Here is a 27,450-nt window from a genome sequence, read left to right as displayed (position 1 = left end):
GCCAGAAGCAAAATTTGGATGAAGTGATCTAACTGAGTTGCCGTCATGAGCAGAAGCAAGCGTGACAACAATTTCTACAGTGTTGAAATTGGAGATTCTACTTTTACTGTATTGAAACGGTATCAAAATTTAAAACCAATAGGGTCAGGAGCACAAGGCATAGTATGGTAAGGTTTCTTTAAAATGTAAATGTGCTTGTACGTTCCCTGAATAGAATTTTCTGAGTCCTTTAACTGTTGTATGTTACTGAGTAGGAGTGTGGAAAACAACATTTATGTGCAAAATGGCAGTAGTAGTTTGCTGTTTTTCCTCAGCAAGGGCTGTTGGTGTTGCTTTTTGACCTATGTCCTTTCCTGATGCCCTTCTGTGCACATTCATCCGGCTGTGCTGAGTCCCATAAATTAATGGGGCAAAATAAAAAATGGATTAAGAAACTAATCCTAATCCCATGCCACACAGTTTACAGTGAAGTAGAAGCCAGAAATACTCTATATAACATTTGCTGCTTGTAAATCCTTGTACTTCTTAAAATTGTTTGTTAGGAGCCAGTTTCACTTAGTTTCATAATCATACTGGTTAGTAAGCACTTGTGATACTGACTGTCATTGTAATATGTAAAATACCTGATGCAAGTTTAAGAAAATATGATTTTACAATGTAATTCTTTGAATAAGAGTTCTGTTGTAAACTGAAGAGTGTCTGATTGATAAAAGATTGGAGAGCAGTAGCTGTTTCTAGTCACTGTTTCCTGGGTGGCGACATTGTCCCAGAGATAAGTGTTTGTTTAAGCAACTTCTGAGTTTTTTTGAATGTTCAAGAAAAGGAGGCAGATAGAACAGGAACTTGCAGATTTTCCAATTTGTTGTAACTCTTAAGATGCTTACCAGGAACCTAAAAATACCAAAGAAACATTGAGGAAGAGAAAGGTAGGGAAAAGCATACTCTTCTTAATCTTACTTTTCCCTGTAACCTCTTTACTACCTTGATCTTGTTTGATCAGCATATGTAATATAGGTGGATTTTTAATTTGTATTTGTGTTTTAGCTGGGTTAATAATGAAACTGTCTTTAGTGCAAATGAAAACTTGAAGGCAGGTACTCTAAGAAACAGTTGGTTTTGAAATAGTAACTTCTGACATAAAGGTTATTTGGTCTGTAAATAGCAAAAATCTTACCTGTATTTTATTTTCATATGGGTTAGTATAATGAGGATGTAGATAGTTGTTTGACTAGAGTTTGTTTATAGGAATACCTGCAAAAGCTTTAGATATTATTACTGTCCTTCTGATTCCCAGTCATATGTTACTGCCTGTTTTCCAAATTTTCTGCCCCTTCTAAAGCTGAGATCCAAATCTGACCATGTGGTTATTCTTGGGTCATTCTGTAATTGCTGCTAGTGGTAAGCTATGTTTTATGTTAAACTGTTTTAGTTAAACTGTTCTGTTTATGCTGAGAAGGACTGGAGTGCTCATATGGTTAAATCTTGCCTGTGTCTGGAGGAGATAAGAGTGTAATTCTTGTGATCTGGGTGGGTTTTTTTGTTGTTGGGGTTTTGTTGTTGTTGTTTTTGTTCTGCTTTAAAAACATGAACTTGATTTGGAGGAATATTAAGTAGATGTCCTAAAGGTTCAACCATATCTAATACTGCAACAGACTCTAAGGCTATCATTATGTACTAGAGATGCAGAAGTTTAAAGACTGATACAGGAGTCCAATGTTGTCAATCTTTCCTAACTGTCTTTCATAAGATATTCCTAATCTTGGGGGTAAGCAGGGGAAATTCCAGATAGTGGAAAATCTAAACCAATGAAAGTTACCAGTATATGTTGTTTCTGTTTTTTCTTTCTTCAGTAAGTACTAGAGGTTCTAGTGAAATGTTTAAAAAAATAAAAAAAAATAAATTCAAGCCTATATGTTATGTAGACAACATGGTATTTTTTCTCTGTTTTTGTTTGAGGTTTGTGTAGTGGTTTTTTTTTGTTGTTGTTGTTTGGTTTATTTCTTTTTGAAGTAATGAGTTGGATTTCGTAGCTGCTGATCATCTATTGGCAGATGATCTTCATTAGGTTTGCATACCATTCTTGATAAGAGACAAGAAAACAGTGTTTATCCTGCTGAGGCTGTCTTAGTAACTGATAAATATTTCCTGAGTCTGTGTGGTAGTCAGCTGTTGTATTACTTCTTATGGGAAACAAAATCCATGCCTTCCTGTAATGGTAACATGATACATTTTGGAGTTGTCCTCAGTAACAGCCTCACATCAGTTAAACAGCCTGTGTCACTGACTCATATGACGGTCTTGGCACTAGTCTGCAAACAAAGTGTTACTCTTTCTTTTCACCAAGTAAAAGCCAGTGACATCAATATGTTAAAGCTTTCCTAATTTTTGTTTATCTTGACATTGATGCTCTCATTGTCGTAAGGACATTAAGCAACTGTGTAAGTGAAAGCATGGGACCTTTATTTAACCTACTTTTTCTCTCTCCTTCTCCCTTCCTTTCAGTGTGAAGATTTTATGTGAAATTGATGTGCTTTTTGTGTTTGAAGTGCTTTGGATATTTTTAGGTGGTCTGTTCTTGAGTGCCAATGAGTGACCAAAAATCAGTATCTTTAGTAAGGTATTTTAGGAAGCAGAGATCCTGCATTATTTTGTGGAGATTGTCATGCGTTAATACTAGGAAGGTGGGAAGCATTTCTAAATTTTGAATCACTCAGAAGAGCTGTTGCATTCTTCACTATTACACTCCCTAAAGGTGAGTAACAGTGGAAATTTGGTTTATCTGCAGACATAATATCAGGTATCTGAAAAAGGTGGCAACTGGCATGGCTTAAAGGACCTTGACACTGAGATATAATAATGTTATTTTTAATTACAGTGCAGCTTACGATGCCATCCTTGAACGCAATGTTGCAATCAAGAAGTTAAGCCGACCGTTTCAGAACCAAACTCATGCTAAAAGAGCCTACAGAGAGCTTGTTCTTATGAAGTGCGTTAATCACAAAAATGTGAGTCCTTAGTCCTGCTTTAAATGTTAAAGAGTTAACTAGAAGTCTTAAAAGTCTTAAAAGTGCCTTCAGAGGATGACACGCTCACTAGATTATAGAGATTTTCGTTGCATAGTTATATCTCCATGATAAGTACAGAAGGATCTTTCAGAAGAGCTATTATTTACTAGTTTTAATACCTGCCCAATCTTTAAATACCCCCTTCAAACTCAGGTAGGGAGTCGGTGTTACATTGCTACATTTTACAAGCAGCTGGCAAATAAGAATACCATGAGTGGTAAGCGCATCCTTTTGTTTCTGTGGCAGCTGTTAGACAGACAGGAGAACAAAGGCTGTAATAATTCTACAGGGTTTTTTTTCTGGTGCAGGAGCTGTCTGATGCTTGCAAAGCTGTGGAGTAGAGCAGATCACAGAAGATCTGGTCTACACCACAGAGGGGAGAGAATAATAAATGCTAAATTTATCAGAGGTGAGCTACAGAGGGCTGGTATTGTCCGTTTTCTCTTTCATAGTTGGCTGTGTGCAGTCTTTCTCACCTTCCCTCTTAATTCCTCTTCAGCAAGATAAAACGGCTGCTAGGGAAGGAAAGAGTCATAGAAGACTTACTCTGTCTCTCAGCTATTTGGGAAAATTTTGTATTTTTTCTAAGACAGAGATGGTTTATATGTGGATCCTCTGAAGGAAGTTTTACCTAATAGCATAATTTGTATGATGATAAACAGTTGCAAGCCTTGGCTCTTGCTGAGTAGTAGATTAACCTGTTTCTGCACACCCCCCATCCATTCTTAGCAACTGGGAAATGTCCTAAAGCAGCTCCAAGAACTGTTTTTTCTCTTTGAGTGGGGTTGTTGCTTCACCTCTGTCAATGCCAAAGTTGTATTTCTTAGGTAGCCTGTCAGTTTTCAATTTTATTTTTCTTCATATGCAATAAAAGTCTTTCCAGCTCTCTTCAAACTGAAAGTACGAGGCAGGGGAAGACTGACTAACTTCCTTAGGTTTCAAGCTTTTAATACTATCTTGTTAATGCACAGAGTGTTTTTTGATTATGTGATCTGTGGAGGAAAAATACTCTTTCTACAATATTAGTATCTATTACAGCATATTAGGCCTGGTTGAGCCACTGAGCATCTTGAGCTTCAATGTGTACCAGGAGGATCTCATCAGAATAATGGGTATCAATTTTGAAATGCTGACTTTGCAACTTTGCTATTGTTATGGTGCAGTTATACTTCCTCTCTCTCTTCCTACAGATAATTGGCCTACTGAATGTGTTCACACCACAAAAATCCCTGGAAGAATTTCAAGACGTGTAAGTCTGATTTGAAATAAAGCTGGGATTTAATTTTAAAAATATTCACACAGAAAGATGAGCAAGGGAAAGAATACAATAAAATGACAGTATTACCTGTTTATTATTCTTTTTTTCTTTTCTTCATAAGCTACATAGTGATGGAGCTCATGGATGCAAATCTCTGCCAAGTGATTCAGATGGAGCTCGACCATGAACGAATGTCCTATCTTCTTTATCAAATGCTATGTGGTATCAAACATCTTCATTCAGCTGGAATTATACATAGGGTAAGTGAACTTAAGTGAGGATAATTTCCATTGCACCTGGTTTGGCCTTGAGTAGTTAAAGACAGAAAAAAATAAAACATATGAGCAGAAAGGGTGATACATAGGCTGTCCCATAGGCAGAGAGAGAAAGCTGAAAGGGAATCTTCACGTTTCCACTGTAATTCTTGAATGAACCTTTTGAATGTTTGATTTGATAATAATCTGAACAGGACAAATAACGATTTTTTGAAGTGAGTTACCTCCTCTAATTCTATATCGTGTTCTGTTTTAGTAGTCATAGCAGGAAAGAATATCTGAAAGTGTCTCTGCCTTTACTGTTTTGGTAACCAAACCTGAAATCCCATCTTCTGAAAGAACTGCCCACTTTATTTTAGTAGCAGAGTAACGAATAAATATCTGAAGTCTCCAGATAAACAGATGATGATTAAGACCTGTAAGTGGAACTTTCATATACCTGTGTGTCACAGAGCATTCACTCAGATTGTCCTCAGGCAAAACTGACTACTGCTTTTCAAATGGCATGCGTGTGTTGCAATCCAGTCAAGACATTCTGAATGTAAGTTGGCCTGTTCACATTGAACATTTCACACATCTGTTTATATGTACTGTAAAGATTGCTTGAGATTGTCTAGTTACAACTTTTCAGATATAATCTCTGCTATTTTGGGGAATTGTAAGCTTCTATTTCTGCAGTGCTACATTTTTCATGATAATTTTTTAGAGTTTTCATTTCTGAAATTATGCAGAAGATATAATTAAACTTGTGATGCTTTCAGACAGTGAGACATAGCCTTACTCATTGGAAAATACACAGCAAAGCAAATCATGAATGACAATTCTGAGTGCTAGCGCAGGAGCCGCTATGTTAGGATGCTTGTACAATTCAGTAGTCCACCTCATTGTGACTGACATGTTGTATGGCCTGCAAGCTGTGTCTGACAATATGATACTCCAGTTTTCCGTTTTTCTCCTCAAGGGAACTAGGACAATTGTTTGAATAGAGAATACGGTTTGAATGGGCAAACACTGCTTCCTTTTTCTCAGCTAGCTGTAGTACAGTACACATTGGCTGCCTTATTCCATTGAAGAGCTCAAGGAGGGAATGTGATGGCTTCCTTCTTGCTTGCAGTTTGTCCTTAACTGCTGTGTTTGAAAGAGATGGGCAAGGGAGGGTGGGCAGAAGCATAACCTTCAACCAGGCATTGCACCCTGTGTTTCTTTGTAGACATTGAAAGAGGTCGGTGGGCTTCTTGCGTTATTCTGCGAATGGCAGGCAGGACTACGTTACTTCACGTACCACAGTTGTGGTATTATATTGTATATTACTGAGGTTGTGCAGGTTTTTATGTCCTAATGCATGTGCCCATAGGATTGAAATTATGGGTTTGTATGCAGCTTGACATTTTCTGGTCTCTTCAATACCTGGCTGTGCTGCAGGTTCTCCTAGGTCATCTTTGTTTCTTGAAAACTTCCTATTTTATGGCTGTTCTAGAGTAGGTAATGTAAGAGCATCTCTTTCTGTGCATCTTGGTGCAGGCAGGAGGGAGCTTCTAAAACTTTGTTTCAAGGGCAGCTTCTACTCCTATAAAGCAGGTGTCAAACCATTGAGCCTGTAGAAGTCATAGATAAATATAAACACTCAGACATTTATAAAAAAAAAGTAACTATTCACACAGTTGGGCAGGAATAAGAACTGCTTTGAGGATAGATTTCCTGCCTGTGTAGATACGGGTGAAGTCTTTGAAATGCTTCATATTGGTACAGGGATAAGCTATTCCAAAGAGACTATAGATACAATTGCTGTGTAAATAGTAACACATATATGCATGAATGCTTTTGAAGGACATGGGCAGATACATTTCACTTGCATGTCTTCATTGTACATTTTCAGCTGACAGCTTCTTCTCAGACTTTGTTAAAAGATTAGGTATGTTCAGGCAAAATGTTTGCATTGCTTACCTGCTGTGTTTGTTATGCCTTTATGTTTCAAGGTGTAATGTATCAAAATCCTGTTTCTCTGTGGAACAAGTCAAACAAAACCTCAGAAGGCAAAGAGGGCGTGCTTGGGAAGAGGTCATGTGGCTGCAATAGTAACTCTTTATAGCACTCTCCTAGGCTTCCAGTACCACTGTCCTTAATGTCTAAGGAACTAGTTACTCCTTAAACATAGTCTGCCCTACTGTGGCTGCCCGTGACACATTCTGTCTGTGAATTTAGTGTACTTTTTTAGTATCCTCTAAAGCTTTAAGCTTTTTTTGGTGTTGGTAGTTTCACGTGGTTTTTAACTGGGTTCTTCTGCTTTTAAGACAGCTGCGATAATCTCAGCATCTCAGCAACTTTTTGAAAGCTTGTTGAATGACTGAAATTACAACAATCTGTGTATGTGCCTCCTTACTGGGTACTGCCTGCCACAGAAATAAGTGATTTTTTTCATAGCAAACTGGTGACACCAAACAAGGCAGATACTGTTTTAGACAATTTCACCTTAAAGTTGTAGGAGACAAACTTAGCGGCCACATCAGTGTATAAGGATTTGATTTTGGTAAAGATTTGAGTGTAGCTTTACACCTTTAACATATGATGGCAAATTAACATTACTGTGTTCAAAATATGTTGCAGAGACAGAGTTTCCAGCAACTGTAGAAGTACATATTCATTTATATTTTGCAGTCTGAAGAGGATGGATGATCAGCATTGCAGAGTTGTGCCTCACTGACTTGTTGAAGGACACAGTGTCTCATTAGTTTTGCATGGAGGCTCTGAAACACTGCATTTTGCCTGATTTTGAGCACTTAACAAAGGTTCCTCATTATGGAAGCCCTTCACACAAATCTTTCTTCATATTTTTAGGTGCTGACATTTTACGTTTTTAAGATTAGAAAAGATATCTTCTGCTATAGGTTCTGGATGTATTTATGCAGCCTAAGTAAACTGATCACTCTTACAGGAGCCTTTGAGACTGTGTTTATTTAAAACATAAAAGGTATTGGTCCAGCATGAATTTGGATGCAGTGTAAGTCAACTCTTGCCTTCATCATTTTGAAGGACAGCTCTGTATTGCGAATTACATCATGTTCCTAGGCTTCATGACAACTACATGATGTTCAGAAATTAAGAATGGACAGTACTCTGTAAGCTTTTGCGTTTTGTCCTTGTCGTGATTTTTCTCTTCCAAAGTGAAGATCTTTTAGCATTTCCAGCGTTATTCCTGAGGAGGATGAGTGTAGTTAATACTACGGGCGTGCACTTAGGACTTTGCAACAAACAGCCTCCAAATAATAGAAGTGTGCAAAAATAAAGCTGATAGGATTGTAGCAGATCTGAAACATGCATATTAAATAGCTGCAATGCCTTATACCACTTGAATTAATTCATGGTGTTTAAAATCTTTTAAGTCAAAGTTGTCTGCAGAGTCTTTGTGTGTGTGCAGTGCCTGTGTGAATATGTAAGTATGCAAGACTTTTAATTACCCATTAAAATTCTGTTGTTCTGAAGCTCTTTTGTGGTTTTCTCTCTGTCTTTAATACAGTTTTCTTAGCTTTCTGAGGAGTTTGCTGAAAGCCATACAAGTAAAAATGAAAACTAGTGTATCTTGTAAAGACTTTTAAGTCTTTATGAAACAGTGAAACATAGGGCTACTTATCAAATGCCTGCAGCTCAAATGATGGAATTCTCTGCCGCATCTCAGGGTTTTCTCTCATTAATCTTAGTAGAGTGTAGGCAGGAAGGATCCAGATCTTATCTATGTCAGTCTGTGTGCTATGAATGATTTTATGATGGCAAAGTTATTCTGAAGTTACTCTGTAATATTTGCTCTGTGACATTCAGTTGTGTGTAAGATCCTCCCGAGATAATGACTGAGTCTGTCTGTGTAGTATTTGTATAAACAGATGTTGAAAAGCCACTGTTGTCCCTGTGGTTTTAGGGTTCAGATGAAGAGAATACAGTTGCCAAACTTCTACAGTGATCTGAAGCTGTATCTGGGGATTTCCCACTCCAGTTTAATGGTTGTGTTAATTTCTGGCAGTTTTTCAATCGTGCCTTTTGGGTTTGGTTACCAAAATAAGTATAAAACCAAGTCCTACATGGGAAACTAAATCTGTGTAAGGATGGGAATTTCCTTCCTGTTCGGAGAAGCATCTGCATTGGTTCAAAAGAGGTAATGCAGCTTCAACTAGGAAAGAAACCTTCTACTTTTTACATTCATGTTATAATTTTAGTAATTCTTGTATCAAGATGATTATTGCATCAAATTATTTCAGCAATTGTCGTGTTACTTGTGTTCTGCGTCATAGTAATAACTGTTGTTCCAGTGAGCAGTTTCTAGACCTTTCCTCAGAGCTAACATTTCTTACTAACTTCAATTTATTTCAGACATTGCTAACCTATCTTGTAATGCTGGTTGTATTTTCCTTCTTTAATTGCTATATAAATCTACAGGCACATTAAGGGAGTTAATCTGTAGTCTGCTGAATGCACATGAATTAATGTGAGGGGAAAAGAAACTGCAGTTAAGCAATATCCTAGTTGTATATGTGGGGTTTAATGTTAGCAGTATTATCTTTTTAAAATGTGAACCACAGAGTACTTTGTGCTTGTCTTAGCAGTCATATATGATGTTTCTTTTTAAAGGATTTAAAGCCCAGTAATATAGTAGTAAAGTCAGACTGCACTTTGAAGATTCTTGACTTTGGACTGGCCAGAACTGCAGGAACTAGTTTTATGATGACGCCTTATGTAGTGACTCGTTACTACAGAGCACCAGAGGTCATCCTAGGGATGGGATACAAAGAAAACGGTCAGCAACTATAGTCTTTCTTTGGCATAGCTTTATTTTTCGTTTGGCACACCACATTTTACATGTTAATGTTTTTTTCAAGCTGTAAAAATTTTATAAATTAGCCTTGTGACCAAAATGCAGATTCTGGATACAGGGATTTGTTTATTCAACTCAACCCATTAGAAATGTTTGCATTTAATAGGAGAAGAAATTGAGGGCCTTGTTTGTTTAAAAATTCAAATAACTTGCCTAGTAGGTCAAGTTTCATCCAGGAAGAATTGGAAATATATTTTCTTAATATGTGGTATGTACCTTGATATACCTTCACCTGACTTTATTCCTCATGAGGATGTAAATTGTAATTCATCACTAAATGTGTGTCCTAAAGTTAGTGTTTAAATAACTATATTCAGTGTAGCTTTTCAGGACATAGGTAACTTAAAGGCTACTGATGAACAGACAAGCTAAAACTACCTATGGTGGCAACCAGCCTGCTTTAATCCTGTCGCACTAAATTCTTAATTAATGTTGCTGAAAACAAAATCTTGAGCTAAGAAGGCAGAGAGTACCTTCATGAAGTATCACAGATTCTTTGGGGTCCCCGGTCCTTGGATGAATTCTAAGGAAATTTGTTGCTTTTGTCCCTCTGCTTGCATACATCCCATGTCTTTATACTCACTCTGTGGCCCTTCTCTCAATATCTTCTATGAGAATATAAGGAAAGTGTACAGCATTTGAGGGGAACATATGATAAAGTACATTGCATCTTCTGAATGAAACAGCTAGTATCCTTTAGGAAATAAAAGTAATGTGTCATTCCTGAAATTCTGTTGTAGTGGCCCCAGTTCTGCTGCCATTTCAGTGATCTGCTGTCACTGTGGTCAGTTCAGCTCACTTGGTGTTTCCACCTCAGGCAGGCACACTTCACAGAGGCCACCATTTGCTTAAGGTATTTTAAACCCTCTATTGATTAGCCCTCCAGTAAGGCCCATTAGATGATGCTGTGATGCCTGAGGTTTTGTTAGCTGTCTCCTGGTGATGTGAGGCATGGCTCCTCAGGTTACTGACACAACTGGGGCTTGCTCTCCTTTCAGGGTTCTTAATATAGTCTGCAAACTTGCCTGGCAACTGGATACCATTACGACAAAGTGACTTCAGGTTGTGTGTAAACGATAGCTGCTGTGTGCATAGAGAGTTGATTTTTGTCATCTATAAAAGCCAAGAATAATAACTCCTATCAGTGTCGACAAGGAAAGAACCCAGCTCAAAGGAATGAGAATAGACCTTTTTCCAAGGCTGTGGTTTTTTATCTGTTTGGATCATTAGTTTGCATGAGAGGGTGTACATTCCTTGAAATGGCCTCCAGGGTTGGCTATTTTTCCCGTAATTTAGAAGTCAGAAGTTGAGTGGACCAAGCTTAATGTCTTTTTTTTTTTTTTTAATAAATATTGAAGTTTCTTTGTTTTTTCCCAAGACTTTATATTGGCCAGTTTAGAGAGACTAGATAAAAGAACCTAAAACTGTAATGTGAGGTATGCAGCTGTCTTACAGAAGGAATTGGTACAATGGAAGTCACAAGCTTTCTGACTTAGCTTGCCCATTTTACGTTTTTCTCTTAAATATTAAGTAATTTTGAGTTGCGAAAGTGTGAAACCTTCTTTCCACTAAAATGTTAATTAGGTTACAATTGAAGTTAAATAGATTGTGTTCTAGAGCACCATGTCATGCTAATGACAATCCTGTTCCCTAAGCAAAAGTGTATTGTTTAGTGCAGCAAACCAGAATATAAATGAAAATTTACTTTCATATGAAAAACTGTCACGTCTTTCCAAAGCCAAATACATGGTTCTTGAGTTGAGAGTGACACTTCTGGAGAATGTAAATCTGTGGGCTTAGTCAGAAGTCAGTCTGCATTTCCATCATTAAAAGGCTACTGCATAAATTGGTTACTCAGTCACTGCCTGACGAGTTTCCTCACTGTGGAGCTACCCTGATAGGGAGGCCGATAGCAAGGATCTACTTACAGTAAGAACCATGGGCTGTCCAAGGTCCTCACCTTTTAACATCAATGCCTATTTTATCCCTTTAAAACTCATAATTAAATTACAAGTTAACTTATTTAATTTAGAGTTAAATATTGAAAATTTACATTTAGTTAGTTGAATAGGGTCATTTGGCAGCTATATGCCATTTCAGTGGCTTGCTGAGCTTATGTGGGAGGATTGCAATGTATGTTTTAATGATTGAGATGTGTACTGCAGAGCAGTATTCTTCTGGTACTGTACTACCCACATAGGAAATTTTACTTGGTTTAAAAGTAACAAAGATCACAGACAGACCATTTATAGAGTTAACTTCTACATACGTTTTGATACTGAGGAAGATAAAGCACATTTAAGTGTATTACATTAAGAAACCAGGCCTTGCAAACGCAAAAAATTCAGAACTGAAGGACACCAAAATAGCTCGTGCACATGTGCCTTAACATACTTAGATTTATGTACAGTTATTTGCATCGTTATCAGGAAGGAAGCTCTGAAAAGCAAGGAAAGCCCTAAACCATCTGAAACAACTACTGCTGACTTTCCTAGTATGTGCACTGGTTTTACTTTCTTTTCACTTGCTATTTTTTCTCTTAGCATTATAGAAAACAGTAACTTATCTCAAAATGGGGTTTTTAAGAAAAAAATACAGTCTGGCAAGCAGTAGATTTTTAAAAAGATTTTTCAAATCTGTAATGAGATTTTACTCAGTCTTTTACAGAATTATTCACAAGAGCAGTCCTCAGTGTACAGTTAGTATAGCTTAATAAAAAAGTTAGAGACCTATAAGTAGACAGGCTTTGTTGGATTAATGAAAGCAGCAATCCAAACCACCCCCAAACATCATAAGTTTGGTTTTGTAGGATGACCAGAAGAATGGTTTCCAGTGTTTTCCTTCACCTCTGAAATAGTTTGTCTTCATGAAGTTAAGTCATTGCCTCATGCTATTTCTCTTCCCAGACTTCTCCATGCAATTATGGGTGTCATTTTTATCACGTTGGACATTAATTATGACAAAATTGGGTATATTCTGGTTTTTGATGGCAGCAGATTGTTTTGCAGGTGAAAAAGCCAATATAAAGAATTTTATTTTAAAAGTCAAATGCCAAACTTGGTTGCTGATCTTTGGGTCTCTAAGCCGAAGAATATGGTCTTCTTTAAGTATTTGAAAAGAGCTTTTAAAGAAAAAACACCACTAGTCATAAAATGTTGTCAAACATTTTTTAAATGAACCAGGCCCTTAATTTTGACCTATTAATATGTACAACTATGATCTCCTATCATATGATTTAGATACTATTTTAGAGGAACTATAAATAAGGAGGAAGGAATATTTACAATAAGCAACGTTGTTTGCTTGATATTGTTCAGCTCCTTCAGAACTTTTACATGTGATTTTTAGTATACAGCTGTTCCATTTAAATCCCCTTATCTGCTTCATTGAAGTTCCAGTGTCATGTTTGACATAAAAGTATTTATAATATAACAATTTCATTATCGTAACTTCAAGAAAACTTGTGCATACAGAGTTAACAGTATCTCTGAAAGCAACTGCAGAAGAAATTGGCATACCTGTAAAAAGTAAACTTTTGCATCTTTGAGTATGTCTTGAGTGATTTATTTTAAGGTAACGTAGAAAATGTGTATTTCATACCCCCAAAAAAAGAATTGCTTTTGAGTTTTTCTTTTGTACAAGATGTTATTTCAGCATAACTGGAGAAATATTTTTAAACAAATAATTTTAACTGAAAATCCTATAGGAGCATACTAATATTGTCATTAACTGATCCTCTAAAATTCTAAATGATCTTTTACTGATTCTGTTTGCTTTTTATTTAAAGGGAGAGAGAGATGCATGGTAATCTGACTTGTAGGAAATACTTCACAGCAAATTTAAATTCCTGTTTAATAACCAATTAATTCTCTTCCTAAGTGTGTAAACTGTTTAGATGCACAATTTTTTTAAAGGTCAGTTTACTTTGCTACTTTAAAAATTATTCCTACAACTACAATGGAATTACTTCCAAGAAATAGTTACCTTTGGTGCTTCAATCTAGGCTGTTGGCAGAGGTAGCTTTGCAAGCCTCAGAGCTTGGAGAAGGGCTTTACTCTGCTTGATTCGTGTGTATCCCTCTCTCTCTCTCTGCTCTAGCTCTTGCTCTTGCTCTAGCACTGTGTTAAACAAAAGGATGTTTTTCTGCCTTGCATTTGAGACAGTTAAAAGCTAATCCTTATATATGGTGTATTTTAAAGTGTTTTCATTGATTAATATAAAGACTTGCTCTTCTTCCTGTGCTGTCTCTGCAGTTTATAGAATGCAGTCATGTTATGCTTCTTTTAATTTTAAATGACCGTTTGCTTTGCTTTTCCTTCTTTTTGTGCTACAAACATAGTGGATTTATGGTCTGTGGGGTGCATTATGGGCGAAATGGTTTGCCACAAAATCCTCTTTCCAGGAAGGGACTGTATCCTTGTGCTGCTGCAGCAGGTTGAATTAGTTAGGAAGTGATTAACCTTTTTATTGATGTTGTGTCATGAAAATGCATATTGTACAATTTTTTTTTATTAAATGAACATGGATTTTTCTTGTGATATACTTAAAAAAAAATTAAGAGCTTCATTTATATTCAGGCTGCACCTAGCAGTAGGACATAGTCTCTGCTGGTCCTGTAGTTAGCATACATTCACCTTCACTCATCTTCATTACACACGCTTTTTATAGTCACTTCATGTTTGTGTGTCTAGATATTTTTATTTACTTTATTTTAATAACTATCTTTTATGTTAATATCATTGCATTTTGTTTTCAGTTGACATTTGGTCAGTTGGGTGCATCATGGGAGAAATGATCAAAGGTGGTGTTTTATTTCCTGGTACAGATCGTATCCTTACCTTTGGCCTAGGATATAGTTGTAAAGGGTCAAAAGATACTGCAGCAATATAGTTCCAGATTAAGGTGGTTCTAATTTGTAAAATACTGGTTTTAAACTGCCTTTTTAAAGTACAATTCGTAAGTTCATTATTTTGGCTCCAGGAAGCTGCAAAAATTTCTACAGTTATACCACTTAAAGCAAAACCACAACATAGCATTAATATGTATGACTGTCTTTAGAGATTAATACTAAGCAAGATGAACAAAATACCACTTGGGCAAACAGGCTTATTTTTCCTTCCTCCTTTTTTCTTTGTTTTCTTCTTTTTTCTTTTCCCAGTTTATCACAGTGTGTCTGTCCATTGCTTTTGGGTGTTGTCACATTTAAGACAGATTGTTTTGTTTAGGTGCTGTTTTACTGGTTCACATGCATTGATTTTTTTGCTTTGGAGGTCAGTTCTGTGTAATAACTTACTAATCTTGTTTACTACCCAAGCATGTTAGCAGTTGTTACTCTGTACATTCCATAGGAAATGTTTACCAAAAATTCCTAACCTGCTTCATTAGTTACACTCTGGAGTTTTGTATTTTTGTATGCTGAAATGATCCTGCAACCAGCTTTCAGAAATATCTGGCACTTCTGTCTCTCTGTTCCATGAATGGCTTTGTGGTATCTGTGTGTCCTGTGAACAATACTTCAGACAAAGGGTCTGCTCCAAGTGAATAGAGCTGAAACCTCTGGATCATCGCTAAAATCAGTGGATCTAATTGGAATTTGGCATCTTGTTTTACTAGTGGTTACACTCTAGTTTTTTAGATGCCATCAGAAATTTTTCCTGCTTTTGCTGCAGGTTAACTGTTTAATAATTGATACAGTCCCATTTGGGATGAAGATTGGGTGAAAATTTTGAGGAACAGTGAAGAGATCCAGGGCATTCTAACTTTCACACAGCTCTGTCATTGCATGAGCTGCACCGTGCTTAGCTTTATGCATTTGGTTTACTAGCATGGCTTTTCAATTTAGGCTCAGTGCCATACAATGTAAATACTCTCCCCCCTTCCCTCCCCCCCAAGGCCTGTACTAAAGCACTGTAGAGCTTGAAAATCACTATGTAAAGGTCTACTGTTAAGTTTTAAGAACGTAAGAGCAGACCTGCTACATCTGACTGAATTTATGTAGCCCAGTATCCAGATTTTGGTGATAGCCAAAAAGAAAAGGTTAGGGAGAATATATGAATGTGTATATAAATTTTTACCTGAGCTCTCTCCCAGTATCTAACCATCCGCAACTAGGAATTCCTGAACCAAATGTTTCCTTATTCAGTAACATGTTTTAAATTCTTATGCCGAGAACAAGTCAATCTCCCCATACCTTGTGTAAACTTCTCAATTAAGATGTTCCCTTATGCATCCTTGAAACCTTATAACCTCTGCATTTGAGTCTCTGACAAAATCGTCATAGATACGTGTGGGCCGGGATACCATCCTCTGTGTGCCCACTGGTGCTCAATGTTGCATGTCATTAGTGAAAAATCACCAGCTTGGGAGAGTCCAGGACTGGGCTGAGGTATCAAGATGAGAACGAAGGACAAAGCACTTGCAGGAGTAATTCTTAGGGGTAGCTTGACTACTGTGAATATGTGTTCAGACTGGGAAGTGAGGTCTGCTCCAGAACCCAAACAATGCCTTTATTTAAATTTGTTTAATACATTTTGTGAGCCTTTTAATTTTCTGTTTCTCAGAAGTATATCCTTTGCTAGTTAATTATGATTTTGAGTAAAATACATGTTGCCTTGACTACGTTATCATAGTCTTGCTTTGTTTCACTGTTTTCTCTAAGATAGTCCTAATTAATGATGGTGAACTTGATATTTTTTTATAATTTTCTGCGTTTTGTCTCTGTTGGTTATTTCATGTGGTTTTAACGTAACTTTCTAGCCGAAAATTAGACACAGTGTTTTTCTTAGCTGTATAACCTTAGATATTGATCAATGGAATAAAGTTATAGAGCAGCTAGGAACACCATGCCCTGAATTTATGAAGAAATTACAGCCTACAGTCCGAACTTACGTGGAGAACAGACCTAAATATGCTGGATATAGTTTTGAAAAACTCTTTCCAGATGTCCTTTTCCCAGCTGACTCTGAACATAATAAGCTTAAAGGTAAGCTCTATCTTCTGCGTGTTGTATATTTTATATTTTAAAAGTTTTAAAACTATGATGTGTTGAACAGAAATGTATCTTGGTTTTGTTCACTATGACATTGTCTGCCTAAGGATTTAAATATTACAAGATTATGGGAGTGGATGAGCATGCTGGTGTATGCTTACCTCTGCTTTCTCATTTCTGAAACAGCTCCTGTTCTGGAGATACCTTTATAAAGAGAAGGAAATATATATGTTCCTTTCAATGACAGGTGCCAACATGATTTAGAGAAGAGTGGGAGGAGTGTGGCTTAGAATTTGTGTAGGCAGAGCAGATCTTCTTTCTCTAGGGATGAGAGTAAAGGTTTTCTGTTCATAATACATAGATATCCTGTAGTTACTGAAATAACTCACTGGTTTGAAAAGTCACCTACTCAGTGGAGTCGCAGACTCACCATATTTTCTGTGAGTAACAGTACATGACAGTTTTTTCTCCATTAAACTCTGAGAGGGGTTGTAGGTGTTTGCCTACTGCTCTTCCAGACAAGGCTATGCTGCCAGCTGAGTTATATTTTACTTAAGGATATCACACTAAGGGGTGCTTTATGCTGAAAATGCATAGTGAAACATGTCCAGCCCCTTTCCCAACTGTGTTATTCTCTTCAATTTTATTTTTTTTCCCATCGAATGGACCACTTTCCTAAACCCCAAATTAAATGAGAGTTGCACAGATATAAAACTGGATTTTTTTTACTCTGGCTCTTCTCTCCTTAGGAGCTTTGAAATACTGTTTAATTGCACTATGTATGGCACTGGTCTAAATAGAAAATTTCACTTTTGCAGCAAGTCAAGCAAGGGATTTGTTATCAAAAATGCTGGTTATAGATGCTTCTAAAAGAATCTCTGTGGATGAAGCCCTGCAGCACCCATACATCAATGTTTGGTATGATCCATCAGAAGCAGAAGCTGTAAGTTCTTGTTTTGGGTCTCTGGTTAGGAAGGTTCTGTATTAAAGCAAATTTGTTGTGATGCTTGATATAACTGCTTGAAAGATCATTGATTGATCTGCACATTTCACTAGAAGCTTAAATGAGCCATAATAATTTTTATTGACATGGATAGACATGTTTATTAGAAATAGTATTAGGAATGGGTTCAAACTGAAGTACCTGTATGTGTGTGTATGTTCATGTATAATTGCATATAATCTCCTGGACATGTTGTAATGCATCTGAAATCTTTGATATAGGATTCTAATTTATCAAGCTTCATTATTTGGTTTGATTGCCCTTGGTAGGTTTCTGAGGTATTTACTCCTTGGGTGAGAGAAATATTTTCGTTAGTTGTAGCAATTGATAGTACTCTTAAACTGTGTTTGAGCAAAATCAGAGTATGAGATTTTGAGCTTTCAGTTATTAACACTGATGACCAAATGGACTAATTAATTATTTTTTTTTTAAAATTCATGTTCAGCCTGGAGAAGAGAAGGCTGTGTGGAGACCTCATAGCAGCCTTCCAGTATCTGAAGGGGGCCTACAAGGATGCTGGGGAGGGACTCTTCATTAGGGACTCTAGTGGTAGGACAAGGGGTAATGGGTTTAAACTTAAACAGGGGAACTTTAGGTTAGATCTAAGGAAGAAGTTCTTCACAGTGAGGGTGGTGAGGCACTGGAATGGGTTGCCCAAGGAAGTCATGAATGCTCCAACCCTGGCGGTGTTCAAGGCCAGGCTGGACAGAGCCTTGGGCGACATGGTTTAGCGTGTGGTGTCCCTGCTCATGGCAGGGGGGTTGGAACTAGATGATCTTAAGGTCCTTTCCAACCCTAACTATTCTATGATTCTATTTCAGGAAAATTTCATGAATTTCATGATACTTTTATGAAAAAAGTATCCTTTTTTTTAAAAGGTGGTAGGTGAACGTGGTTGACACACTAAGAATAGAAAAGGATACTTGATGTAAATGGTGCAATTAGAGTTCTGCTGATCTGTAATAGCTAGAGGGAAAAGTTGGTAATTAACAGTAAGTAGATAAAAAGGGTTGCTTGGGCTGGAGACGGCAGTATTTAGGGACTCTTTTACCAGACTGTTCTGTTTCTATTTTAATTATTACAGTAATGTAAGCAAATCTGTTAATCAGAAGAACTTTAAAACATGTAGCAGCATCTAGAAAACAGACCAAGTCCAAGTATGAGAGAATATGTGACCATGTAAATACAGTATTTTTTAGATCAGGTTCATAATCTGAGTGCTAACTTTAATTTTTCATTTGTTCTGGTTTTGTATCCATTTTGATTGCTTTATCCTGAGTTAGTTTTGTTTTTCAGCCTCCACCAAAGATACCAGATAAACAGCTAGATGAGAGGGAGCACACGATAGAAGAATGGAAAGGTAAGAAGGACATTTTAGGTATAATCAGGCTTTTGGGAGTAGGCTGAGGCACAGTGATTACTGTTGTTCAGGTTCTTCTGAGCAACCTAATAGTATTTACTTAAACTGCTTGGATTGGCAAGGGAATAGATCAGTGCTTCACAACCTCTTAATTTCTGGGACACTAAATATTTTCCTGCAAAGGTGCTGAACCTTTGTAGTGAGCTTAAGATCTGCTCATTTCAGTCACATTTTGCAAATCACGAAGGCAGTGTTTTTAGGGAGGGTAACTCTTCTGGACAAACTGCTACAACTGAAAAAGATGCAAGAGCTTGAGTAATGTAAGTCTGAAGTAGAAGCACTAGTCTTCAAGTGAAGAACATACCAGCAGTAACTATACTCCTTTTAAATCAAGCAGAGGATTTGAAAGAAGCAGCCATAAGGAGTGTTAGTGATAGGCAAGGTAGTTGAAGTTACAGCTGGTGTGGGAGACACTGGAGGTTATCAGCTATGGGACCCTGAGGAAGTAACTGGGGTTGAGGTGTCGAATGGATTGCAATATGACATAAGAGTCGTAATTCCAAGAGCGTGGTCTTTAGTGTTCAGTACTGGTTTAGTATCTATACATACATACTATATAGATACTATATAGAAATATATATATACAAACGATACCATAGATACTCCGTAGAAATCTAGATATTTCCTAGTCATATATGAGCTGTCAAATGATAAAGTGTAAGAGGAACATATTTGTTACTTGGAAAGCTTATGCTTAATTTTGAAAGTGCTTCTAAAAGGGTTGGTATTATTGCAGAGGTTCTAGTTCTATAAAAATGCAGGCCCAGATTGCAGGCTATAAATGCTGCATTCAAGCAAGAACTTAGTGCAATTGAGCAATCTAATACTTTGTACTGAAAATGTCCAGAAAGGGATATTAGACTTCTATAACCTTTTTATCCCCAGAGGAAAAAAAAGCAGGGCAAATGTCTCATGAATCATTTTTGACATTGCATTGTGTTGGCTACTAATGGACACTACTACCACACTTTTAAGTTGCTTTCTATTAGAAACTGACTTTTAATTTTAAAGGCAAAGATAAGGAGAATTGTGGAAATTCCTCCTTCCAAGCAGTGTTATCTCCTTTTTGAGTCAGATGTGCTGAGGATATTTCAAGCAATATGAAGTTTACTTTTGAGACTCCTACAGCCCTTGAAATTGTAATTCTTAAATGCTTTTTTCTTCCAAACTGTACATTGCATTAGTTTGCCAGTGACAGGTAAGAAGTAGTATTCTGTCAGCTCTTATGAGTTGCATTTAACATGTTTAGTCCTTTTTTTCTATTGTTACTTTATAGATTCACAGCTGAAGTATTTTCTGAGTAATATGCTGCCATTAGCCTAGGAACCTTCTAGCCAGAACACATGGTGTATGATTGATTCATGTTAGAAGCATTTCTGAACTATTTAAGGATGAGCAATTTCTGTAACTGGAAAATAAAGGTGTTTCATTTGGAGTGCCAGAATTGTATTGCATTTCATGGTGATCTAGGCCTTTAGATGTTGTTGCTGAAGAAATTTAGTGGCAAATGTGTGTCAAAAGGATGCCAGTGTTGTATTGGCTTGTTCCTACCTATTCCTTTGAAGCCTGCTGATGAGTTTATCTGTACCAAAGAAGTCTTTGATAAAAACTGAGCGATTAAGACTCAGTTTATCCTCAGGTCCCTAAGCAGCCTGGACAGAAGAGTCTTAGAGTACTATCGGGCCATTGTAGCTCCAATTTAAAAGAGTTGTACATTTTCATATCACTTGACAGTTGTTCCGTAGCCCACAGCCTGTTGTTCAAACCTAATTCTGAACAGTACTAAATCTATGAAATTCATTTGATGTACATTTTAATGGGAGACTTATTATTGATCCAGTCTTGGATTTGCAAATTCATTTTTTGCCATCTTTTTTCTGCGCTTTCAGAGTTGATATACAAGGAAGTCATGGACCTGGAGGAGAGAACCAAGAATGGGGTTATACGTGGACAACCAGCCCCTTTAGGTTGGTTACAATAAAAGCATAGTACAAAGCTACACTGAGTTGTAGGTCAGGAGGGAGTAAAGCTGTTCAAGACATTCAGGAGTAACTGAACTCAAACGTATCGCTCTTAAATTACCGGTAACTCCTTAAATTCTTTTTGAGATATTGCGTATTTGAATGGAATGTATGGGGTTGACACCTCTTTTTATTAGTATGTTAAATTCCTCTATTATTGTCCCTGCGTAACTGATGCTTCATTCATTTCAGTCCTCAAGAAACATCTTGGTATGTAGTAGTGCTCTACTGCCGTAAGCTGGTTTGACGTGTAATGTGTAGCTGGTATGGTTTCAGATAAAGGTATAACCACTATTTACACCTATTGAGTAATGCAACAGGACTTCTAGGTGGGAAAATTACAGAGCACTTTCAGAAACTGTTGCTGAATTTTGGAGCAAAATGTACCCTTTAACTGACCATCGATAGGACTCATTTGCACTGCTGAAAAATGATGGTAAAAGTTGGACAGCTATTGCGGTGTGCACTCCGAGTTCACTGACTCCGAGTTCAGAGTCACTCAGACTGAAAAAAAACCTGTGTATCTGAGTTTGAATGTATACAGTCTGGTTAGACACCAGATATTACCCAGCCTGAAGTAGGGCATCTGATGGAAAAAAACAGGCCCCTTCTTCCTTTAATAAAATGCAGTATGGTCTGTCTGTGATTATGCAGTACTATTTATCTGTGATTTTTAACCTTCAACCATCAGCATTTACTGTGATTTGACAGGTGTCATGCCATGTGAGTTCTGTGGTTCATGACATACCATTCATTAAGCCCCGCATTAAAGACTTGAGGATTTTATTTACTTTGATAATGTATTGAGACACGCCTTCAAATTGCTGAAACAGGGGAAAGTAATAACTATTAGGAAGAGACAGACTAATGCAAGTACTGAACCATGCAACTGTATCTGCAACTGATTTGCTGTTTTGTTTCTCATAGCACAGGTGCAGCAATGATCAATGGCTCTCAACATCCATCTTCATCATCATCTGTCAATGATGTGTCTTCAATGTCAACAGATCCAACATTGGCCTCTGATACAGACAGCAGTCTAGAAACCTCAGCTGGACCTCTGGGTTGCTGTAGATGACTACTTGGTCTTTTGGGGGGTGGGAGGGGGGTCCTTTTAGTCATTAATAGGGCACCTTTAAAATTTGGTGGTATTTTTGAGTGTTTTTTCAAAAATAATCGTAGAATTCATCATAAAGTGCTGTAATTTTAAACTGTAAGTTGTGTTAAAAGCAGCCACTTTTTTGCTGTAATTAACTGTAAAATATTAAACCTGATAATTTTTATTGTGGTTTTAAAATCTGCATATTTGCTTTACTATTATGCTGCTGATCTTTTTTTACTGAATTTGTAAGATTTGTTTTATCGAAGCACATATTAATGTTGTGGTCATTACCATATAATGATTTATTTAAGATTTTATAGGTTTTCAATTTTTTAATTAGAATTTATTCCAGATGTTTTGTTCATGATATCCTTCAAAGTTTTATGCTTGGTCATAATGTCCAGGTGGAGGGGGAGGGAATTCACTGCAGCCAGCTGTAGTTTTGGGCATACTACTGTGGTGCTGGCAGTGAGCAAACCCCTCTTTTATTTTGGCCACTTGTCTGTAATACTTCAGCAAAAGCAACAATTAGTGAATTTTTTTTTTAGAGAAACAGTATACAATCCTTGGCAAACTAATCTCATCTGAACAGTTTTATGAACTTAAGAAAGCAAAGCATATCTTCAAAGCTGCAGAAATATCTAGCCTAACAAAGTAATGTGATGTTTTCTGCAGAGTTGTGGCATGCCAAATCTTGTGATCGCCATAAAACACGAGGATACTTCATGAATAATACATTGCAATGCCAATAAACCGTTTACTTCTAGCTTGTAGCCTGTTTTTGTACACACAAAATGAAGCGTATCCAGGATGTCTAGACTGCCAAGAGGGAAAATGAATATGCTGTAGCTATACTTACATCTAATATGTGATTCTTGGGAGTTTTGTTTCTTGCTAGTTTTGTCTACTAAGGCAAGTGCTTTTAGGGTAGAAGAGGGAATGACACAAATGCAGTGGGGCAAAACTTCAGCTGTTCTTTCTCCACCAAAAGTAACTGATTGCTAAAAACCATAGGAGAACCTCAGGATTTCTGTAGCTAATGCATTAAGTGAGCAATATATGCCATCCAAAGGAGGGAGAAGTAGTGCTGTATAAAATAATATTTATCTTCATTTCACCATGAGACCAGTGTAGCAGAAATCTTAATAATGGTTCATTATAAGTCATAAATATTCAGTAGTTTTCAGCACTGATGCTCTGGGTTTCAATACACTTTTTAAACAAAACATATATTGAAATATATAGAACAGTTACTAAATAGTCATGTAAAATGGTGCTGCTCCTCACAGAAGTATTTTAACTGTTTACATTTTATATTTACAGAATGATTTATGTGTAACCTGACTTAAGTTTATGTATGAGTTTTACGATCATTCAGAATTTATTCCTTTGGAAAATGCAGATTTTTAGTGAAGCTAGGGCTGTATAATTGATTGCCTTGCGTAGATGCATATTTTGTGTAGTGAATTAGAATGTGAAGAGGAATTTAAATTAGTAATGTTCACAAAAATGAGCATAAAAGAATACAGAAGTCTTGCCAGGCACAGAGCATAAGCAAATAGTATAACTGGCTACAGAGGTCATCCAGGAATGACAGATGTTCTTCAGTGTGGTTCCTTCTGCTTGTTGGGTTACATAGGTATGTTTTTGAAGTTCTAATTGAAAGATGAAAAATCATCTTTGCAGTAAGTTTCAGAAAAAATAGAAGTGATAGTAATGGTTCCAATATCTAATATATGTTCTTAGAAAACATGCAGGGTTACAAGTAATGGTAATGTCTCAAAGATGGCTTAAATTCGGTTTTCCTGGCCTGGCTAGACTACTGATAAGTGCTGTGTGCGTGTAATTTTGCTTTCCTCACTTGTATCTGATATTTCAATATTGCCTTTCTAAACCATGTTTGTTAAGGCAATTATTTTTACAGGATTCTGCCAAACTCTGTGTTACCTCAGACGAGGCAGGACATGTTTGGATTCATCTAGCACTGGAACATAGAAAATCTGCTCAAGTTAAACAGAGACCGACAGAACAGTCTATTTTATAGGGATTTTTTTATCAAAGTTTAAGCTGTGAATTAAGCCAAAATTTTGGTCATACAACAGTACTCCATTGTTACATAGGGTCAAATGATATTTAGGTCAGCCCAGTGTAATGAAGTCAAGACTGACAAAATCAACTTCTGATGCCTGTAAATGCAATTAAGAACAGAATTTGGTAAATATAATTGCCATGTAAACTTATTTTGGACCCCTCCAGATTTCAGCAGTGATGACTGAAATATTTTGAAACTTTGAAATAATTTTTGCTATTGCTTTCCAGTGTCCCAAAGAAAAATAGCTTTAAAAACGAAGTTCCTAGGTTTTACAACAGTGTGCTGTCTTTTAAAACTTCACTGAGTTCGTGAGCTCTAAGGAGAACTGAGTTTTTCTTCTCTAAGGTAGGGTTAATCATAGAATATTTTGGGTTTATGAATGGGTGGGACTGCCCACAGCAACCCATTGCAGTGTGAGTGAACTGTACTTAAAGGGATTACTTCGGTAAGGAGAGTTTTGCCTGTGGGAACCTACAGTTCACTTTTGGCACCATCTGCAAAGCAGTGTTGCTTCCCCCCCACCCCGAGTTGCTTGAATTTTAGGCAAATCAAAGCGATAGTAAATTCAGATTCAGTAACCAAATTATTGCAACAACGTGCTAGTTTTAACTTCCCTTTTTATTTATTGAAATATAAAATTATTTCAGAAATAGTTGTACACTGCCACTGATAGCAAACTAATGGGCAGCTGGAGTTCAGCTGCCTTTGTCTACTGTTATGATGTTAGATTATATACTATCTAATACACTGTACAATTTTATTCTTAAAGAAGTATTATTAAGCTTTATTTTAGTCTGTAATTCCAAAATCTCTTCATGACAACAGGCTTCACTAAAGTTCATGCAACCTTCGTCTTCTAGGGCTGTTCCAATCCACTGGGAGTTGGTAGGGATGGAATTACAGTGAGCCATCTGATTTCTTATGTCCGATCAGGTTAAAAGTTGGACAAGACTCGGTTAGTTTCCACCTTCTCTGGTCAGAGCTGTGGTAGGCATCAAAGATAAAATAATAGCTCCTCTCTTTTTGTAGAAATAGGTTCTTCCAAGAATTTGAAATAAAGGGGGAGGTGGAATTAGTGTTGCCACCATGTGCTGCACCTCTGCTCTGTGAAGTCTTTTGTTGATGCAGGACAATGGGGTCAGGATTGAGGCTTTTGTGCGCTCTTATGTGTGACAAGCTGAACTGCTGGAGCTGTACCCATCAGCTGAACAGCCTTAAGACCAACTTGACTACCAGGTCACCTCTGCTGTATTCATCCTGCTAAACTGAACAGATGTGGCACTTTTCCCTATGTGGGTGCTGTGTGGCTTGGGTTTGTAGTTTTGAAGAACCTTACTATGCTATATGCAGTAGTATTGTTCTGGATAGGAATTCCAGCTAGATACAAATACAGCATCAGCATAAATTGATAGTGGTGAGTCCCCATCTGCCAGCCTGCAGGTGTGCGTTCAGGGAGGTGATGTGGTTTAAGCCCAGCTGGTAATTCAGATTGGGGGAGCTCTATTCAAGGTGGTTGTGGCACTGGCACCCTCTGCTGCCTCTGTGTGTGAGTGAGCAGGGTGTTACTGATGTGGGTTGGTTTTATGGAACACAGGCTGTTTGGTTAGAGAGCAAAAATTAAGCACCTTGACAGGCCTTTGGATGAGTATAATGCCCTGGTTTAGTGTATATGGCATTCATCTCAACACTGTGTAAAGGAAAACAATGTAAAAGCTTGTACAAGGAGGATGGTTCCTATCCAGCCAGGGATCCAAAGTATATGACATTAACTGTTTCTCAATTAAGATTAGAGGGGAAAGGGGCGAGAGAAGGTTGTTCACTTTACACCTGGTTTTATTGTTTCCAGTTGCTAATGGAAGTGAATTACTGTTTCTAGGTATGTTTGTTTTTATTTGCTGTTGACAGCAGTGTGTCCATGCTGTTACATTTTATTTTCCTGTTAATGCTTTATTTTTTACATATTTAGTTTGAGGACTGGAGCTGAGGCAGAACTGTCTGCATTTTTCAGGAGGATTAGAAAGAGGGTTTTAATGAAGAAATGTGATAAGACTCTACTGCCTACCCGAATTTTCATTTAATTTATTCTTAGTTAAGGGCACTGGATAAGAGTGGTATTTTAAATGAACTCTTTCACTCCCTTCTCCTCTTTAGATATCTCTGCATTACAGAAATGTGTCATGAATCAGATCAAATTGTGTTTCTACTTCTGCAGTTAAAAATTAAGATAGGTTTTCTTGAACTACCTCACACAAACTTTCTATGTTTCTTATGTAAGCAAAGCTAACCCATGCTATTGGAACTACACTGAATGTGAATAGAGAAATACACTTCCTTTAGAAAAATAAACCTACTGGCCAATGTTGAGACAATATCAGTAAGTATGTTTCTTATAGATTTCACATAAGATGGTCATGTGTAACATATAGCTTGTGTACAGTAATGTACATCTAGAATATTGTGCTAGCTGTAAATTGGTGATTTTATTATTGTAGTCTGGTTTTGTAGGTAAAAATAGCTTACTAGTAATGTCAGCTCATCCTTTACATTTTACAAAAGGAATAATTCTTGGTAAGCTTTGCATACAGATGAATTACTTTTGTAGGCCCAATATCTAGTCTATTTTTGAGAGTTCTTTAACTTTTATTACTAAAGTTGAGAAAAAACCCTAATTATTGTGATCATTCCTTCTGCCCCTTTTGAAGTATATTCTTAATTTTATTTTGACCCAAGAAATATGAAGGGGAAGATACACCATTAAAAATGCTGGGGAAAACTGTACTTTTTTTTTTCTTCCCACATTTGATACCTCTTCCTGCTTTCCTTTATTCCCTCCAAATAAGCTGTTGGTGGGGCATTACTGAGAACATTGTGGTTTTTTTACTCATTCATGCCATAGGTCATTATGTGTGCACCACTGGAATGTATACATTGTTATCTAGTATGTCAATTGGTTATAAGGATATTTTAAATAAAAAAGAAAAAAAAAAAAGCTTGACCACTATGAATTTAGTGTTTCTTCATTGCCAGGCTGGAGTGGATTTCATAGAGTCTTGTTAGCATCAGTCCTTCCTGAGAATTCATCTGTTTTAAAGTCCTCTCTTGTGTGTGAGCTCACTGATGGGCATTTCTTCCATTTTTCCATTGTTGTGGGCTTTGGATGTGCTACAGACTTAATACCAAGTGTGGTTGTGACCACTGGGAATCTGGTCTTACTTCCTTGCTGTCAACAGTAGCCACCTTTTTTCCTGGAAATGCAGCTGCTGGGACCCTGGGTTAACATGGTACAGAACCAGGTAAGCCACGGGCTCTCTAGTGTAGGAAAGGAGGGCCCAGTCCTTTTTGCCCTCAGGAAAATCTTTCTCAAA

At 37.1% G+C, this 27,450-nt stretch overlaps 1 protein-coding gene across 5 annotated transcripts; it reads left to right on the top strand.

Annotated features, from left to right (window-relative positions):
- MAPK8 (mitogen-activated protein kinase 8) lies at positions 1-22,759 on the top strand. 5 transcript variants are annotated; one of them, XM_010009779.1, is made up of 11 exons: positions 1-167; positions 2,876-3,005; positions 4,256-4,314; positions 4,445-4,583; positions 9,216-9,381; positions 14,216-14,287; positions 16,259-16,441; positions 17,266-17,390; positions 18,747-18,810; positions 20,760-20,837; positions 21,819-22,759. In XM_010009779.1, exons 1-11 carry the CDS (start codon positions 46-48, stop codon positions 21,833-21,835), a joined length of 1,155 nt encoding a protein of 384 aa, XP_010008081.1. In that variant the 5' UTR covers positions 1-45; the 3' UTR covers positions 21,836-22,759. The 5 variants fall into 5 exon arrangements, with proteins under 5 accessions (XP_010008081.1, XP_010008080.1, XP_010008078.1 ...); XM_010009778.1 differs by having other exon boundaries at positions 2-167; positions 21,830-22,759; XM_010009776.1 differs by having other exon boundaries at positions 2-167; positions 21,824-22,759.
- The last annotated feature ends 4,691 nt before the right edge of the window (positions 22,760-27,450 follow it).

This window comes from Nestor notabilis, unplaced genomic scaffold, assembly GCF_000696875.1.
Source record: "Nestor notabilis isolate BGI_N333 unplaced genomic scaffold, ASM69687v1 scaffold2292, whole genome shotgun sequence".
In the NCBI taxonomy this organism is placed as follows: Eukaryota; Metazoa; Chordata; class Aves; order Psittaciformes; family Psittacidae; genus Nestor; species Nestor notabilis.
The sequence above is the reverse complement of the archived record's forward strand: the minus strand, read 5'-3'. Positions and strand labels throughout refer to the sequence as shown.

Bases quoted from the DNA above. Each gene is read 5' to 3' on its own strand.
- MAPK8 (XM_010009776.1), top strand. From the start codon at position 46: ATGAGCAGAAGCAAGCGTGACAACAATTTCTACAGTGTTGAAATTGGA. The intron at 3,006-4,255 runs GTGAGTCCTTAG...CTCTTCCTACAG, and splicing joins AGTGCGTTAATCACAAAAAT to ATAATTGGCCTACTGAATGT. The intron at 16,442-17,265 runs GTAAGCTCTATC...TCACTTTTGCAG, and splicing joins TGAACATAATAAGCTTAAAG to CAAGTCAAGCAAGGGATTTG.